The sequence below is a fragment of the Plutella xylostella genome, chromosome 6 (genome assembly GCF_932276165.1).
Source record: "Plutella xylostella chromosome 6, ilPluXylo3.1, whole genome shotgun sequence".
Classification (NCBI taxonomy): domain Eukaryota; kingdom Metazoa; phylum Arthropoda; class Insecta; order Lepidoptera; family Plutellidae; genus Plutella; species Plutella xylostella.
Window position 1 is genome coordinate 8,056,264 of NC_063986.1, and position 18,157 is coordinate 8,074,420.

At 35.4% G+C, this 18,157-nt stretch overlaps 1 protein-coding gene across 1 annotated transcript in view; it reads right to left on the reverse strand.

Moving 5' to 3' along the window:
• LOC105386783 (homeotic protein ultrabithorax) overlaps nucleotides 1-17,945 on the reverse strand; it is an 87,100-nt gene extending 69,155 nt beyond the window's left edge. Inside the window, 1 exon segment of the mRNA NM_001316670.1 lies at nucleotides 17,218-17,945. Within this exon segment, the coding sequence (NP_001303599.1) occupies nucleotides 17,218-17,677 (460 nt within the window). The 5' untranslated portion in view covers nucleotides 17,678-17,945.
• Nucleotides 17,946-18,157: the final 212 nt, after the last annotated feature.

Sequence of the window (18,157 nt, forward strand, 5' to 3'; positions counted from 1 at the left end):
GAAAAGGCGAAATGTTTTCTAAGAATTTTCGGCTTTTCTGCATCTAAAATGATTAGAAAATTAACTTTCCATAGCAAATGCATATGTATTATAATACTTGTAGTCATAATTTGTTGATTTAATCAGTTTTTGTGAAATATTTGATAAAAAATAAAATGGCGTGGGTATCGCTCCTAACAGGCCGCCACCAGGGCGACGACTGAAGAAATCTGAAATCTGTCACGGTGTCATCATTTTTAAACCGGAATTTATTAGTTTTTTGCAAAAAAAGTTGACTTCTGGTCCATTAAATCCAACTCTTTAAGGTAACTTTGTTAAGAATTTAATTACCTACACATACATATAAGATTCCATGAAAATGGGCCCTCTGATTTCGAGGGTTTTTTCATAATAAGTCAAAAAATGGCAAAAGACATGGTGTGTTTGCAATTTTTTTTAACATACTTATTATAATCCTGCACCAATTTATAAGCAACTAACATGTTCAGTATACCCTCTGCTACAAAATATATTTTTATCAATGTGATAGAAGCCACCGTTTTTCCAATCTAATCAAGTATATCAAGCCGACTTTAGCATTTTAGCTTTAGGGATCCCCTTAATTAAATTATAATTGCCGCTTGGTCCTCGTTTATTTCTCGATTGGCAGCCCTGCGTCCAGCCTTGCACAGTATAAACCAAGACGTACAGTACGGTAACTTTGAAAACTTCCAACTGTAGTACCCCTTAGCTATGTAATCAGAACGGTTTCTTTCCCGAATCCTACCAGCTTTTCTTCAATATCAATCGTGTTGGTTTTAGTGTGTGGTTTCTGCTCGATATCTTAAGACCGACGACCTTTGGCGGGTAGGCTGTAGTGGCTGGATGAGGACGGCCGAGGACCGAGGACCGAGTGTTGTGGCGCTCCTTGTCTATCTCTATGTCCAGCAGTGGATGATTATTAGCTGATGATGTTCCTTGGAATAGCGTGGTCAGAATGAGATAGTTGATGAGTTTGAGCACTGTGTTTGTTCCCTCCACGCCTGGGGGGCGATGAGGCGGCGCTTGCGCACGTAATCGCCAGCTGTGTCCGCGACGTACCACCACTATTGACTCTAATTATGAAGGTTGATTTAGTACTTCTAACGTCCTTAGTTTGGTTTATTGTGCATCGTATTTGCATGGCCAAATGGGTCAAAAATTATTATGAGCTTTCAGCTATGTGCTGAATTTTACTGAAGTGTTCCAACAACTTCCATAAACTACAGTAGGTTGGTACTTATAATTTATGTGTTTATGAGACATGTTAACATAGTCATAATGAGGTAATATTGTTCTTATAATATTCAAACTTAAATATCCTTTAATCTCCCAATTAAAAAGTAACATCAAGTATGGATTAAAAACCTCAAAATTTACTAATCATAAGTCTCAAAATCGATCACAATCCACCAGGATCACATACGTCGAAGTATACTGATGATAAATCTTGTGCAGTTTGTGAAGATATGCATGAGTCAGACGTAGGGCTGGCTCACACGGCGGTATTTATGTTGCGCAGATTCTCGCACTATTCGGTTTTAAATTCAGCAATTGATTTAAAACGGCGTAAATGATTTATTATTTATCTGAATAAATATTGGGGATCGATATTAGTTATACTTACATTGTTTTTAACATATGTACATGCCTACAGTCAAACATATTTTTTACATGTGTATTTTTTCATAAATGCAAGTTTAATGACTTAGTATCCCAAGCATAGTACATAAATGGAAAAACTTTACAAATTACCAACTCTACATTCGTGCACCTCGCAACAAAAATCGCCCCGTGTGCGCCCGGCCAAGGTAGATTTATGTAAAGGTTGCAAGGTCGCCCTGCTGTTTGCAAGTTTGGTATCGATGGTGAAGATAATGTTAGTACACGGGGAAGAGAAGTGTGAAAACAAAAGACGATGCGGCTAGTAGAGAACGCGTTTATTAGTTATAGTAACAACATCAGTCATTTTATTGAGTTCCTACATTATAAGCTCTTATTGTATGAATGCTAGGCTATGATAACAACAAAAACAACCGTAATAACTTAATACTTATATTAACATTAACAATATTACCTCTACAAATTATAAATAAACAACAAAAGTATTTTTTTTAAGGAATACATTTACAAATATTATCCTAACTTACACGTATCTACCTTATGTGTAGCGTGCATTGGAGACATGCGATAGAGGCAGCGAGCAATTTCGCTTCTCTAACATACCTCATAGTGGGTTATTCACATGAATTATGAGTAGGTACTTATGACTTTTTGGGCCAAAGTTTGTTTGTACTATTTTTTACGGTCTAACTTACAATATGCAAAAAAAGAACAACAGTAGAAAGAACAGTATTGGATACGATACCGAAATGTACAAAAAAAAAACCACATATTTTTCACGTTTCAAAAGTACAATGAACTGTCAAAGCTATCTTTGCATCGAATCAACTAACCACAGTTCGGATACAATTGATCGATCAGTAATTGTCATGGCATTTCCACTCAACCTATGTAGATTTTCCTGCTGGTAATTGCGAGAATTATGGACAAAAACCTGCACTCACCAGCACTGTATATCAAACTAGATATTTAGTTAAGTGTTTCCGAAGAAACATGTGTTTATTGAAACCAATTATCGTAATTGATGATGGATGATGGCAACGGAGCAAGTATTGGCATTGAACTAAAATAAAGCATTACTGGTTTTATACAAACTCGTTTTAATTTTAATATGGGTAAGTATTTATTCTTTTATTATGGATATTAAATAACTATATAATAATTAAAATATATAATTAATATAACTAATTAAACGTAGGTAGTATGGTAATAGTAAATAATAATAATAATAATATATATTATATTCTTTAAAAAAATATCAAGAATTTCGCTAAAAGTGCCAAATTAAATTTTGAAAAAAATCAAACTACGACCTAATATTTCAAGTCCAGTGATCGTTTTGACCGGTGGTTCTATAGAAGCACCGCGGATCAGCTGAATAATGACGTAACTCCAGATTGCGTGGATCCGAATAGTCGCAACACACGCGAACGCGTTATAAAGACATAAAGTATCCGGACGGACGGTGCATCAAAACGGATTATATCCGGTAAGGGCGTCATTAGTTCAGTAGGTCTTTCATACCCTTTATTTATGTGAGTCTGGCGGTGTTATTGATAAAATAAGTGGAGCTTTTGTTAACTGCAGATACTAACTTATTGCGTGAATTTTTCCATCAAACCGTTTTGTGTTAAGGTTACAGTTAAATAAAAGCTTGCATAACCCTTTGGTTAGTTAATACACAAGCTTTCTCCGAACACCACATCTATAAGTGTATATACCTAGGTATTATTTTCCCCAAGATACAAAATCTAATATAATCTAAAGGCCCGTGCACAATGGTCGTCTGCTGTCGCGGCTGAGACGGTGGGAATACACATCTGTTGCATTTTTTTTTAATATTCTCCATTTAACACCTTTCGTGTTTCGTCGAGCTTATTTTATCCTCTTGGCTAGACCGCAGTGCTGTTAGTGATAGTAATAAAATATTTTTTGAGCTAAACCTTAACACTCATTGGATTTAGGTACTAAGAAGATATCTTTGAAATTAATGAAGTCGATTTTCTTTTGTGATTTACTTGTCTAGCCAACCTTACCACAAATTGATATTGAAATCAATATTGTTATCTATCAGTGTGATGCATTATAGATCAAACAATCACGTAGTAAACTAGTCTTACGTCGGATTTTAACTGGTTTTATTACAATCATTCCTCATTGGCAGTACCGTGGTTACCTACTGAATTCTATTGATAGTGTAATTTAAATTTAAATGTTATTTATACTATACATAAATAAACATATTTTAGTTTTTCAATGTTCCTTTATACTACAAACAAAAAAAAACGGGCGGGTTTATAAATTAATATACCTAGTTGCATTCAAGCAAATTGATATAAGAAAAAATTATAAAGTTATTTTGACGTTATTAATAATAATGGTACCTAAGTACTTAACTGTTTTTTTTTATTATAAAAACTTAAAATTATAACCTAACCTAAACAAAGAATTTAAAATATTGGACCGTCCAGCATCGTATCTTATTGAGTTGAGTTCGAGTATCATAGTACGTATGTAATTGTAGGCACCCTAGTTCTGTACAACGAGCAGTGAGTGCCAGAGACCTGTAAACAACGATGCCCGATGCCCCATTACTCATAACGGCGAGAACCTTACATGAAACTACGAAATAAGGGCCAATACGGCATTCAATGGACCTGAAATATCTGTAAAAGATTTAAGAAATCTATGTCAACTCCGTAAAATAGAATTTTTATTAAAAAATTTCGTCTACTTCTTAATTATTATACTCTATTAATGTAATTTACATGACAATAGCCTGGTTGGCAGCTTTAATTTGCAAAAAATATTAACGATCTTGAATATGTACATTTAAGCACATTTTGTTTATTGCAGTGCAAAATATTCTCACGACATTTTATAGGCAATTTAAAAACGAAAACACATCCAAAATATTAATGCCGCTATGAAAATAACGTGTAGGTCTGTACATAAAATTAGTCTCGCAACGTGCCTGCCCGGTGTTTGTACATACTAAACCGAATTTAATTCCAGACTAGAAAATATCGCTGGCGTTCTGTTTACTAACATGCAGTATCCATAGAGTTTTATCGTCATTTTTATTACTGTGATGAGTCATAGCGTAGTGTGGACGCATCCGCGTTTACGTTTCTTTTTATTGGGTCCTTGAACTTTCAACAATTCGGTCGGTCGATAATTCGAGCTAGTACATGCTGTTTTGTTGTCTAATGGTGCTATTGTGGTTTGTGATATCACTCGAATTATAGGGGGCGTTGTCGCTGTGAGATAAGTTGAGATTACGTATGAAACGGATAGCAAGTCAAACATAGAAGACGTTCAAGTAGCTAGTTTAATTCGGAAAAATGATAAAAAAATTATAGACATGTAAAACGGCAGGCAACGAAAGTTACTTTGAAATTAAGTAATAATAATAAAGTAACTCATAAATTGGTTTAAGAAATCTACAATCATCTACTTTTTTAAATTGTTTTTTTTTTCTTTTAACTATTTCAGTGAAAAAAAGATATCCACGAGTTTTTTTAATCAGCAATCTCACAGTCGCAGGGCACTGCCGCCCTTGGCAGCACACAATGGCAAATTGGTGATCTTTGACATCAGTGAGACAATGGAGCGACGCGGCGCGAGTTATGACATCTACAGTGGAGGGCAGATTATTAGGGACACTTCAAATATTTATTATAATGTGGCTCTTAATTCCTGCGTGGTAAGATTTGAGTGAGTTATAAATAGATGTGCTTGATGTGTTTCAGTCGTTACAGTGTTATAATTTCAATAAACGCAAAGCTAATGAGCTGTATGAGTCCCACTCAAAAATTAACAGTTTTTTTGGCTGCGGCATAAAGGTTCCAAGGATATGAATTATATCTAAGTATTATAACTACCAATATTTTAATATTCCTATTATATTAAGTAGGTACCTTTTTAAAAATTAATTGGCTTTCAAGTAGTTAATACTTACTTACATGCAAATTTGTTGTGAAAAATTACACAAATTCAGGAGTTAATAGACGAAAAGGCGATTTAATAGACCTCCATGAATCACGAACTCCTAGTCAGCGAACTAACGTGATTTAAGACCGCGCCATGCTAATTTAACAAAGTGCAAATTATTCAAACAAAAAAGCTTTTAATGTGACGTTATCAATAAAATATGAGTTATGAACCTTAATGTTTTCCGGTCGTATATACAATATACATAGGCATTCGAGTCAGTTTCCAAGACTCACGACTTCGTTTTTTAGACTATTTGTATAAGTTAACATCGCTTGAATATTCAAAACTTGCGCGTCTTGAAATTCTGTGCCTCTGCAGAAACAAAAGGTGCTCTACAATAGAATCTTTAAAAGCTGTAACCATAAAAATCACGCAATGCATTTTTTGGACACAATAAAACAGTTATGTCTTTTAAGAAGCCTCAAGACAATATAGTTTACCTGAGCAACCATTATTATGAATTTTTGCACAATTTAGGTTGGGCTATACTCGTCAAAAACGAAACAAAGTTATTATTATTTCATTGTACATTTTCATTTGCATTGACAAAGGCTAGTTTTTATATACCTAGTTCTTTAACTGACACGAGTTTACGTGCTTGTAATTGCGGGCAAAGTTTCATGACACGTAGCCAATTGACGGTGAGTAGATGGTTAGTATTTTTGTAAATATTATAACGTAGAACGTTATTTACAATAGTTAGTCAAAGTTACACACTATATTTGCGTATTTATGGTAATATGGCATTTATCTGTATTTGCCTACTGGTAGGTACACCACACCACGTCACAATAACTTTAATTTTAGTAAGCCAACTCAGTGTAATGAAGACAGAAATAAACCTCATTCTAACGGTTTAATAGAGCGGGTTAAAACAGCTGATTCCCGGGAATTACTTGTAAACAGCGATAATAAAAAGAGGTAAAGCGTCTATAAGCCGCGCCGCCGCCGCCCCGCGACCGAAGCGTAGGATCGACGGCCACTGAGAATATTGAGACTAAAACCAATGTTCAGGTACAATACTTTCAAAATGAATAAAATTTATGGAAAAATTTGGTCACAACTCAACAACTGTTAAATAAAAAATAATATTAATGTATGTATTAATTAAATAATTTTTTGTGGTATTTCTTTAATTAGGTAATAATATTTTATTAATATAAATATGATTAAAAATACACGGTTGTTAACAAAAAAAAAACTACGTATCAATCCGATTTCTAAGTTAAAATACTTAGCAAAAAAACAAGAATATGAGTTGGGACGCTATAGCGTATAGTCCATGTAGCTTGGCGGGGCGCGGTGAGCGGCTGCCCTAACTCGTAAACCGTGTTCGTAACTGCCCCCGCCTCAGAATGTGACGTTTATTTCGAGTTTATTCAGACCCGCAGGTGCGAACATTATCTTAATTCGAACGCTACCTAACCGCCGATCGGACTCATTGAGATTTCCGAATGCACTCTGCCCGGTGTATCGGAAGCCACTTTTGCAAGACTGTTTTTATTTACGCAGCATATTTTTTGATATGGTTAAAGGTATAAAAAATATCATTCTGTCGTTTGAAGGTATTTTTTATCAAGTATTCTTCTATACTTCTTAATATTCATGCTCTTAGACCTTTATAAATACCTAGAAAATTATAAACTAAAATTTATTCGTAACTGTTAGGCACAAAGGCTAAATTAACTGTTAAATGTACACCTGATGCGTTTACTTTTTGGAATGAAATTCGACTCACTTGTTTAATTTTATTGTTCTAGAGTCTGGGAGGATTCATTGTTAAATTATTCAAATGAATGCAATTAATGTCTATATTAAAGTATACTAAGAGACTGTTTAGGTGATGAATCTACTCGTAATTGGTGGGTAATTACTTAATTTAAAAGCGTTTTTTTTCTATACACCGAACATTTTAAATTTAACCTCTTCCGCTTTCTTTAGCGAAATAGAACGCCAATTTAAAAATTATCATGGCCTACGTACCCGTAACATTATTAAAAAAACTAATAATTGATTAACTTTAATTTGGTTTTAAATTTGTAAAAAGAGGTTGTGAGTACAAAATGGCCTACATTAATAAAAAAACTAATAATCTGGTTTCCAATTTTGTAAAAAGAGGTTGTACAATGCACAATAATCGATTTTCAAACTTAGCCGATGTATGTATGTAAACTGTAGAAAAAGGTTGCAGTTTCAGGATTTCAGTGAGCAGGTCAGCGGGGCGGCCGGAAGGGCGGCTGGGGTCAACGGCCGTCTACGAACAACACTATCTTTCTGTTTAGGTACCTTTGTATGTACTCATAACATTATGTAGACCTATTGTATGTAGACAATCTTAGGGAAACAATCTTAGTGTGTCTTATTAATCAAGATATTATTAAATAAATAAACTATATCTAAAATAAAATGGTTTCACTAAGATTTTTCACCTTTTATGACAAATCTAAAAAATGCTGTAGCTATGGATAGATTGATATAAATATTCATATAGAAGTACCTCAGTGTAGATACAAAAATATTCAGTATCGATCAAACAGTAAAAACCCTCCTCGAATAAATTTAAAGGTTTGTGTAAAGCATTAAATAACTTAGAACAAGAACCGGTTATTATTATTTTTAGCTCAGTAGTTTTAATTTGCTTAATATGGCAATTAAAGTTATTAGTGGTATAAATCTTTAACGTTGACTAGTAAATCTTTGATATCGAACTGCGCTTCCTAACCTAAAAAAATATGCACACATTTTTATTAATTTAAAATGATAGCCTTTTATTCAAACAAACATTGACAGTTGACAAGGTATAAATGTGTACGTATAGATATACTAAGGTACTTGTGTAAAGCTGACCGTACATTATTGTCTTCAGTATAACACAAAACTTGATCTACCCTAAGCAACTTAGTGTGCGTTGCTCACAAGAGAATGTGCAACTCAATTCCAGTGGCCATATAAAAATCAGCACAGTGATTAAATTAATAAAATATGAGAACTGAGCGCAGAGATATCCAATTAACGGATAACTGAGTTGAGCGTCAAAAACCTACTTAGCTAACGTCTGCGGTACGACAGGAATGCTTACCTAGAATTGTAAAGAACTTGTCTAGCTCATTCATAAATAATATCTTCGATAGTTCTGCCATCGTAGAATATGAGTAATATTGAGTGTAAAATTAGTAAATGTGTCTCGGTGGCGTAATAATTTGCTCGCCAGTGTATGGATTGTCATTTTGCTCTGGTGTTGTGTGTTACGTCTTTGACATCTACAGTATTATTAATTAAGCAAAAAAAAACAGGTAAACTTAAGGAAACTAATGTAATTCATGTTTAACTACTACTTTACTTATGAAGCCTCTCCCATTAGGTGTTCTCTGGCAGAAAATGCTTATTACTCAATGAAGCGTAATAAATTATTCATACTTCTTTAATCGATATTCTATATTAATAAAAATATAAACATACTGTGTGGTCTGAACTTTTTGTTAATACATTTCTGTCCTCCTTTAAGAACTTGTCTTTATGTAAAGTCCATTCTTAGAATTCGTTCAACATTTTGTACCTGAACTGCATATACGGCAAAATATTAATTACTTATTAACTTTAAGGGCTTTTAATGATGTTTGTCAAAATTGATCGTCAAAGTAAAAGTAAATGTGACGAATTATTTTGTAGATGTGACACTTAATCTTAGGCCCTGTGAAAAGGTGCACATTAAATGCTTGGGCGGCTGTGGCGATGTCGCAGTAACTCACTACACTAAGCGGGTGTGTTTGGTCGGTGCGATGTTTGTTTTTCCTCATATTTTCGCCTGCAGTCTCGTGAGCCCGCATTCATAAAGACTCAGTGTCTCAGAGCATCTCAAAATTTATCTAGAAAGTGTTTTATTTTAGACCTATGGTTTTTATTAGACGTTTTACATTTAGGTAAAAACTATTAACGATGTGCCTATCTTTTATGAATTTTAACAACTTAAATGCCATATATGAAATTTGAGTTGAGGTAGTCCCCCGTTTGAACATCACTGTTTGGTGCACTAAACAAATGTGTACTTTAATTTCATTTTCATAGCCTCTCATATTAGGCGGGCTACAAAAATGTAGAGGCGCACTGACTGTTAAGTTCGAAACATTGAAATTCACAATACCACAGCATGGAGCACAAATTAAACATCACAATAATTTTAAATAAAACACATTATAAAGTCTGTTTAACACACAAGCGGTGATCGTATTTTCCGTTGTTAACATGACGGCGAGCCGCATAATGTTTATGTATTGCAAATGCAAAATGCAGAAGGAAACTCTCATTAAAATTCTGCTCTTGCGTCCGATGATTCCAGCATTCGTGCGTTGACAACAAAACGCATCTCCCATGATGCGTGTGAGAGAGTAAAAGCAATGACTAATGTCGCGTCTGCAAGACTGTACTCTGTGGCGAAATTATAGCAGGGGTCCTATTTCGGATGGTGCGGAAATGTTAGTTCTCTATTGATGGTCGCCGCCGCCGTGTTACTTCCGAGTCGCGTAAATTGGCAGTACGTGGGGCCATCACCATCTATCGCACGCTTTTGATAATCGCCGACCAATTTGTGTGCGCAATTTTATGACGGACGTTCGAAACATCGAGGTATGCGGCGCGCATTCGCGATATCACTTGCAATAGCCGGAGCGTCTTCTTCGGTCACCATTTCAAACTGAACTAAGGCCTTCAAAGGACGCCGCTAGAGAAGAAAGGCTGATGTCTTAATTTTGGAGCCATATAAATTATAATTTACGATTGCATTCTTGGCCAGGCCGCTAGTAAAAAAGTGGGCTACCTCTATAATAGAAACGTTGTTTTTTTAACCCGCATGTAGCGTGTAACCGAGGCCGTTATCACGTTTCGGACAGATGGCAATATGAGGTGGAGCCGAGATCATTACTGCTGTCTCTTTCCAACGAATAAAATATTTTAGTTAAAATGTATATTATTTGAATTAAAATTCATGCCAACAGATCGTAAACAACTACCAAGTGATAACATGCAGTCACATTAAACACTATTGCATGCCTCACTCGGTGCAAAATCAATTTACAATGGAAACCATGATAGGTAATTTATCTTCATTTTGTCGTAGTTTTTTAATTAAAACCAGTAACTAGTAATTATAGCAGCGATTATGATAAATCCCGGTATAATCAATACAGGTAACTCTGTGCCTAGGTAGGTACTTGCCTACGGTTTTTAAATATCTAACATTGTAGAGATAGTAAGTAACGTAGGTATATTTAGTAACGACTTTATAAATTTACTTAAAACTTTTAAACCATTATTTTAGGTTAACTTGCAATAAAATATTTGGTTTATTTTAATGCAAGTTAAACTAAATAATGGTAGTATTAGGCCAGAAAGAGATAGAAAGAATTAGTCACTTTACTTTCTATAAGGGATTAATATTAGCTAGTCTATAATTATTTATTGGTAGTGGTGGGGCCAAAATGAAGTTACGAGGACCAGTGTCTCATCCACCTCTGTTTAATGTGAGTGAATTTTATTGTTTCTATAAATATTAAACCCAAGGTGAGTTAAATTGAAATTTTGTGTAACTTAACATATTTTATCCAAGCACAAGGAATATCAATTTTACTAAGCCAACCTATGTGCGTATTAATTCTTCGGTGAAAATTTTATACTAACCTTTCACATTTTTTAGTCTATTTTTTTGTAGGAGATGAAAGTGTTGCATTTAATGGACCAGTAATTTCTTGTTTCTACTAGACGAGTGGCGGCAATAAACTTTATTGATGCTTCCACTGATAGCCGGACATAATCGGAAATGACCGACGCGAATCGGACAAACTCGAAACGACCGAACACACACTTTTTAATTGATAGACAATAATTAAAAAGAAGCTTCAAGTTTTCAAAAATACGTTCCGACACTAATTTATGAAATTTTGCATGCGATTTGCCATTTTTTATTGTCTCGAGTTATTTTTGCCGAATCGCTGTTTCGACACTTCCAATTAATTGAATTCGTTTTATTAATAGATCGATAGACATTTGTATTTCTAGACGAAATAACGGTAGTGGGACTAGTTTCGTTAATGCGAAGTGCAGTAACAGTAACCGACTGAGTTTTAAGACACATTGCTCGTTAAAACGCTACTTTCGGCACGAAGCCCTTTCCGTCAAACGGAGACACAATTTCCCAACATAAAAGCACACACACAAAACTAAACCTTATTCCTCAAAAGGTAGTGTCTCACAGAAAATGTCCGCGCGAGCAATGAAAAACCTTATAAAGCTAATAATTTATACGACTTGAATCTTCTCCCGACGAAATAAAATTTAATTTTGCAAAGCAATTTCATACTAAATGAAAGCTTGGTTTAGTGAATCAAAAGTTAAAATATGAAGTGTGTGTTAGTATACTGTTTATGTGAAATTAAATATGCTTTAATAGTTTACTGAGAACAGGTTAGCTCAGCAAAAATTTGTGGATGCAATTTAGGATATTGTGTTGCGGATTATATTTTGTCGGTTAATATGTTATGGTTATACAAACATTATTGTGTAATCTACCGACGATGTGTACTCGATAGTTTGGGTTCTCTACATCTTTTATCTCCTTGAAGCAAATAAATTTAAGTTTTAAGAAATATTGCAACTGCATGAATACTATTCCTAACTTGGTATTATTTATTAAATGATACCTAATAACAATACCGCACCTACAACCATTTTAGTAAGTAAGTAAAGTAAAAAAGTTTATTTCCTTTAAAAATATACAAGAGATGGTGAATGTACTGACCCATTTGATACCATTCTTCTAAAAATAATTGAAGTACGCACTATCTATAATACTTACTAAATATTTATGGATTATGATAAGAATGTAAATATTTACTTATTTATAATAACATTTTAAACTATTCAAATAATTAAGCAATTTATATCTTAAATCTTTCCGCATTGCAATTACAAAGAATTTCAGCAATAGAGATGTTTGTTATAAAATATAATTACTAAAGTAGGTATGTATAAAGTTTAAAAAAAATACCGCTTCATATCGCATCAGTGTGCGTTCACCTTAGCACGGCCGGCACTCCCAGCCGACCGACTTAGTAATAATACATTTTTACATACCGCGAGCAACGATGAGTTATAGCCTGCAATATATCATCTCTCAGACAATGTATACCGTTGTCTGTCTGTCTGTTTTCAACAAATTGCAGTATTTGCTTCTTAGTTAGTGTATTTGATTAGCACTAGGTAATAGTAAATTGAATTATTCTGTGGAGGTACTTAATAACTACTAATAACTAATACTTCTAAATAAGTAATAATAAGTAATACTTACTAAATCGTAGTAATAAAATATAGGTAAAGGTAGCTATCATGAGTCCATTGTTCAACTAGGCTAGGCTTTTTTCAGTGCAACAAATATTACTTAAACTACCACTTTACCGACGTCACTCGGAGGCAAGGTTGAGGGCAACCAAAACTACTTATTATCTAGGTGGGTAGGTACACAATATTTTTTTCTAGGAAAATACACGTTTAAAGTCTAACTATCTGTGTAGTCTAGGTATCTGTACTAGCTAGGTCTATGAAAGTAGTCTCATTAGTTTAAAGTACACTATTAATCCAAAACAACTTAACTTTAAATAACTTAACTTAAAAATCCATAATTTACAGTAGGTAAATATTTTAGCGCAAAGTAGATTGGTTTTAAACTCACTGATTTTTTATAAGTACAAAATAATAAATTTAGATAACATAAAAAAATCACAAGATTTCTTTTCCTATCGCTATCACAATCTCGGCCACATCCACAACAAGAATCTGCAAGGCATAGCATGGGAGTCGGGCCGCGTATTTATCACTTCACAGCTGCAGCACCTATGATCGATCCTTATCCCAAGATGGCCGCCGGGCGCGCGCCGAGAACGGGCGGGAAACATGCGCATGCACACACACCTCCGCGCCATCGATCTAACCATTTTGAATTAGGAACACTTTATTGCCACTTTTTAAAACAAACTTTTTAAATCAAACGTGCATTCACACAGACGGTTTACGCTGTACTAATGTTGAAATGCAAAGTTTGAATACCTTTAAAAGTATAAAACACGTCTCCCCCATTATTAGTTTATGGCTTTTGACTGTGAGGGCTATTATATTTTTGTGTGTATTGGTGTTTGTTTTCCTGGTGTGCGGTTGGACGGATGGGCCAATTTGGGGAACGACCAACTGCTCATTGAGTTTTTTTAAGTTATTCAATTTAAATTGTACAAGGTCGTTTGAAGGTTTTGTTTCTATAACAACATGTAAAATAAATTCTAAATCCACCAATTTAGACTAAAGCATACAATTCAAATCTTTTCTTATTTTATTGTTTTATTAATACTTATAAATTTAAAATATTTCAATATCATTTGCTATTATCTAATAGACCCAGTAAAACTATTAGAAAGAACCAATTTATAACCCATAAACATTCTTTGTCGATCTCTAAAAGTTATGTTTCGACCCTGAAGCAAAATGCAGTCGCCAATTTGGGAACCTGTTTAGAAATTATAGGGTCAACCCAGCTTGAGGTTAGAGCCAAGTTTCTTAATACCACCGGCCGCGGACAATTGCTGTGAAAAATGATGGCGAAGCTCGCCAAGATGATTAATTATTCACATAAGTAGCCGATGATCGAAAAATGTACGAAAATTATAAGAATTTGTATTACATTCACCTTAAAAGCTCATTTGATCAAAAAAGGTATGCCTGAAAATTATTGTCAATTTTATGAAAATTATACTAAGCATTTTATGAAAATGATCAAGAACAAGACGAGATCTTATTGCTATCACACATGGTCAAAGTTCTCAAACGTTCATCAAAGACCGAAAAATAGTCCCGAATTCTCGAGCCACGGCCTTGTATTGTTTCCGAGAGGGAATTGCGTGCACCGATGAAATATGGCCGACACAGTCCGACTACTTTATTTTTAATTCTTATTTTTTAGGCCGTGTTATTTAATTTTATCAAGTCGCATGAATTATGAGAATACGGACCACACGCGTGGTTAATTGCTGTGTTAGTAATGAGAGCCGATCGGTAGGATTGAGGAATCTAATAGCAATGCCCACTTACTTTGTTAGTCAGGAATTTGAGAATGTTGGTATTCACTTGTTTTGTGAAATTTTAACTTCATTAGTTTTTTATCTATAATCTAATTATGAATGTAGTAATTATAGAAATAGATAAATAACTCTAAATCGAAAAAATATATAATAATATAAGGATTTATCTAAACCTACATATCTAACTAGATGAAATACCAATAAGAATTTCTGTAATACATGTTCTTATATGAAATTATAGTAGCAATTAGGACGACGAAATCTTATAGACAGAATTTATTCGACAATGAGATCCTACGATATCAATTTATTCCAATAAGTAAAAAATATACAAGGAAATTATTATTGAAATTCAACATTTAAAAATATTGTTAGTAAAATGAACCATTTTACTATAAGTACTGAGTTTTATTATACAGAAAAACATTAAAAATACTTTACAGCCGCAACCCATTTTTTTGGTTCCAGGCGCTTTTTTTTTCCTACCTACATCTGCTACTAGCTACTTTTCTCCTGGAGATGATCAAATGCTCAAGTGGTAGGGTCAGTGGCTCCACAGTCCACAGTTAATAATAATGCGCCCAAACTAGAGCTCGGCCATTGACCTGGACACGCGTTCGTTTCCGAACGTTTCCGCCACTCTTGCCCAATGCGAGTGTAGAGGCGAATGCCATTTTGTAATTACGCTTTTCACTTGCTTCATTAGATTCTTAGTTGGAGTAGGTGTTGGCAGTAGAAAATCAGGACAACTATATTTAAGTAGCTTAAAGTGAAGTTTCTCAGTATTTATTTTCCTTTTAATTGCGTAAGAACATAATTATTATAGATTTATTATTTTAAAATCTGATAATTGGATACCCAAATGTACTTACTTTAAGATATTAGGTACCAAACCATGGTATTGTAAATACGCATCCAAGCTTTAGGAGCGCTAAAATGTGATCGAATCAAAGAACCATAATTTACATTTAAAATTAGGTATTTATTGGGAAAAATATGTAACAACAATCATAAAAAGGTAAATATTTTGTGGCCAATATTTTAAGTATGTTACTTACCTACTAAATAGTACCCACCAAACTGTTTAGTTAAATGAAATGCAACTTAGAAATTCATCACTATCCTCGAGCTCATTTATATTTGGGTTAATATTTATTTATATTGTAGAGGAAAATGCAGTCTAGAACTAGAACCTTAGTGGGTAAGGTACGAAGTACGAACTTTAATAGCACAGTCGACTAAAATAACATGTAATTATTACAAGATTGACTACTTTTGTTTTTACATCTGATGTAGAAAAACAATCATTAGTGTGCGTTTTATATATTATATTTACTCTAACTGATGATAAATTATAAAAGCAGTCGAATCTTTAATATTTTGTGCCAATAATTTTATTATAAATTTAACATGGTATTCATAAAAAAATATTATAAGGATTAAATAATTTAAAACAACTTCATAGCTTGAGTTTTAGCAAAAAATATACAATTTGATATTAATGATAATATTATAATAAATGTACGAAAATATGTGTGTTAAATAGGTAAGTATATAAAATATAGTCACCAAATATTTATTATTTATTTAGATCTATAATATATTTCAAAATGGTGCATATTAGGAAGGAAAAACACATCACAAGTAAAAGAAACCTGAAAAATTTAATTTCAGAATAGAGTCATCTCTACCAATATGGTTGTATTCAATGTTCTATATTCTACATAGATCCTACCCACTAACTAACTAAAAAAATTTAATAACACCAGCTCATAAAGTTTTTTCAAGGCTCATTTGCATTACAAATAGCGGACCTCTTTAACGACTTTGTGATTTGATTTTAATTGGCTACAAAAACTTATGAGGTCCTACCGAAAATTTGTTCGGAGGACTCTTAAAATCTTTTACAAGTGATAAATTATGAGTGGCACTCGAATCTGTCGCACTAATAAAGTGTTAACGGGGGTGGTTCGTTTTATGTACATTTTATTGGCACTTGAGTTGAGTCGGCGGGTGCTACCTGCCGCACTCTTATTGGTTTCCAAGGGGACTGGGTCGGACTTGCCCCAACGGGCCGCCTGCGTCTGTCCTCAAACGGGACCGGCACAGTGTGAGTAACATTTTAGAGCTCCTCGAAACTATGTGAGGTATCCCGTTCGGGCGGTCACTGTTTTGGTCATTATATTTTCTTAATTTTTTAATAGATTCCTTATCTGCGATAAATTTATTTGTTTATTATTTGTATATAGGTAATACTTAAATGTACAAATATAAAATAATAAGATTAGGTTTGTATTGCTTATGAAAGTTCCTCATAATTATAGCAGTTTTCCGTCATAACATTTTATCTCTGATGACGATAGATCATGAAATTCATATAAATTCCAAGTCACCTTACGGACTTGGGTACGAATAATATAGCGACTGACGATACAAGGGTTTATGTATTTAAGGGTTGACTAACCTGCTATGGCCATCCAAGGGTAGAAGGTGTGGTTGGTGGGCTGGTGCTGCACGGGCTGCGCGGCGGCGGCGGCGCCCGGCAGCGCGCACTGGTTGCCCCACGGCAGCGCGCGGCCCGGGCTGGAGGACTCGCTGTACCGCGCCTCCGGAGTGCACGCGGCCGGACGCACCAGCGCCCCTAACCCTGCCCCCCAACCCTCCTTCCCTCCATAACCGTTCTGCTGCTCGCCACCACCCTTCGAACAATCAGCCTTCGCGTACTGCTGCTCTCCCGCATACAGCTTACAAGCCGCTGCCACCGACGCGTCGTAAGGCGAATCCTGCGGCCGCGCCTGGTGCAGCCCGTGAGGCTGGGCGTACGTCAGCCCCAGCGGGAACCCCCGGTACTGGTCCCCGCCCCCGCCGCCCTGGTGCACCCCATGGGCCCCGTAGAAACCACCCTGCTCGAAGTACGAGTTCATTGTCAACAGTCACTCACTACGTCACTGGCAACGGTCGAGCGGAGCTCCGCTTATGTCATCGCGGCCCGCGACGTGATAACGCGACCTCCGCCAATGTCACTTACGGGGGAATTAATTTCGATAATTTTATTGCCTCTTAAACGTCACTCGAGCGTCATAATGGGCGATAAAGAGCGGCCAATGTGTGTTTACTTTTTACGATTATTTTACGAGTCGGCAGCGCGTGCCGTGGGTTTTACGAGTTTTTAAGTGTGAAGCGCCGGTCGGTGTCACTACTGTGCACGTGTTGACTTGGTCGTCTTTTTTTTTCAGATCGCGAGCGAAGTTTGGTGATGTCGCGTGAGGTGGGCGCGGCTCGTGAGAGTGAGCGTTCGCCACGGGCCGGGGCTGGCAGGCTACTGAGCGCCCGCGCCCGCCGCCTGGTGGCGCCGCGCGGAACCTGCCGCCACCGCCGCCGCCACTGAGCGCCGGCCCCTTCAG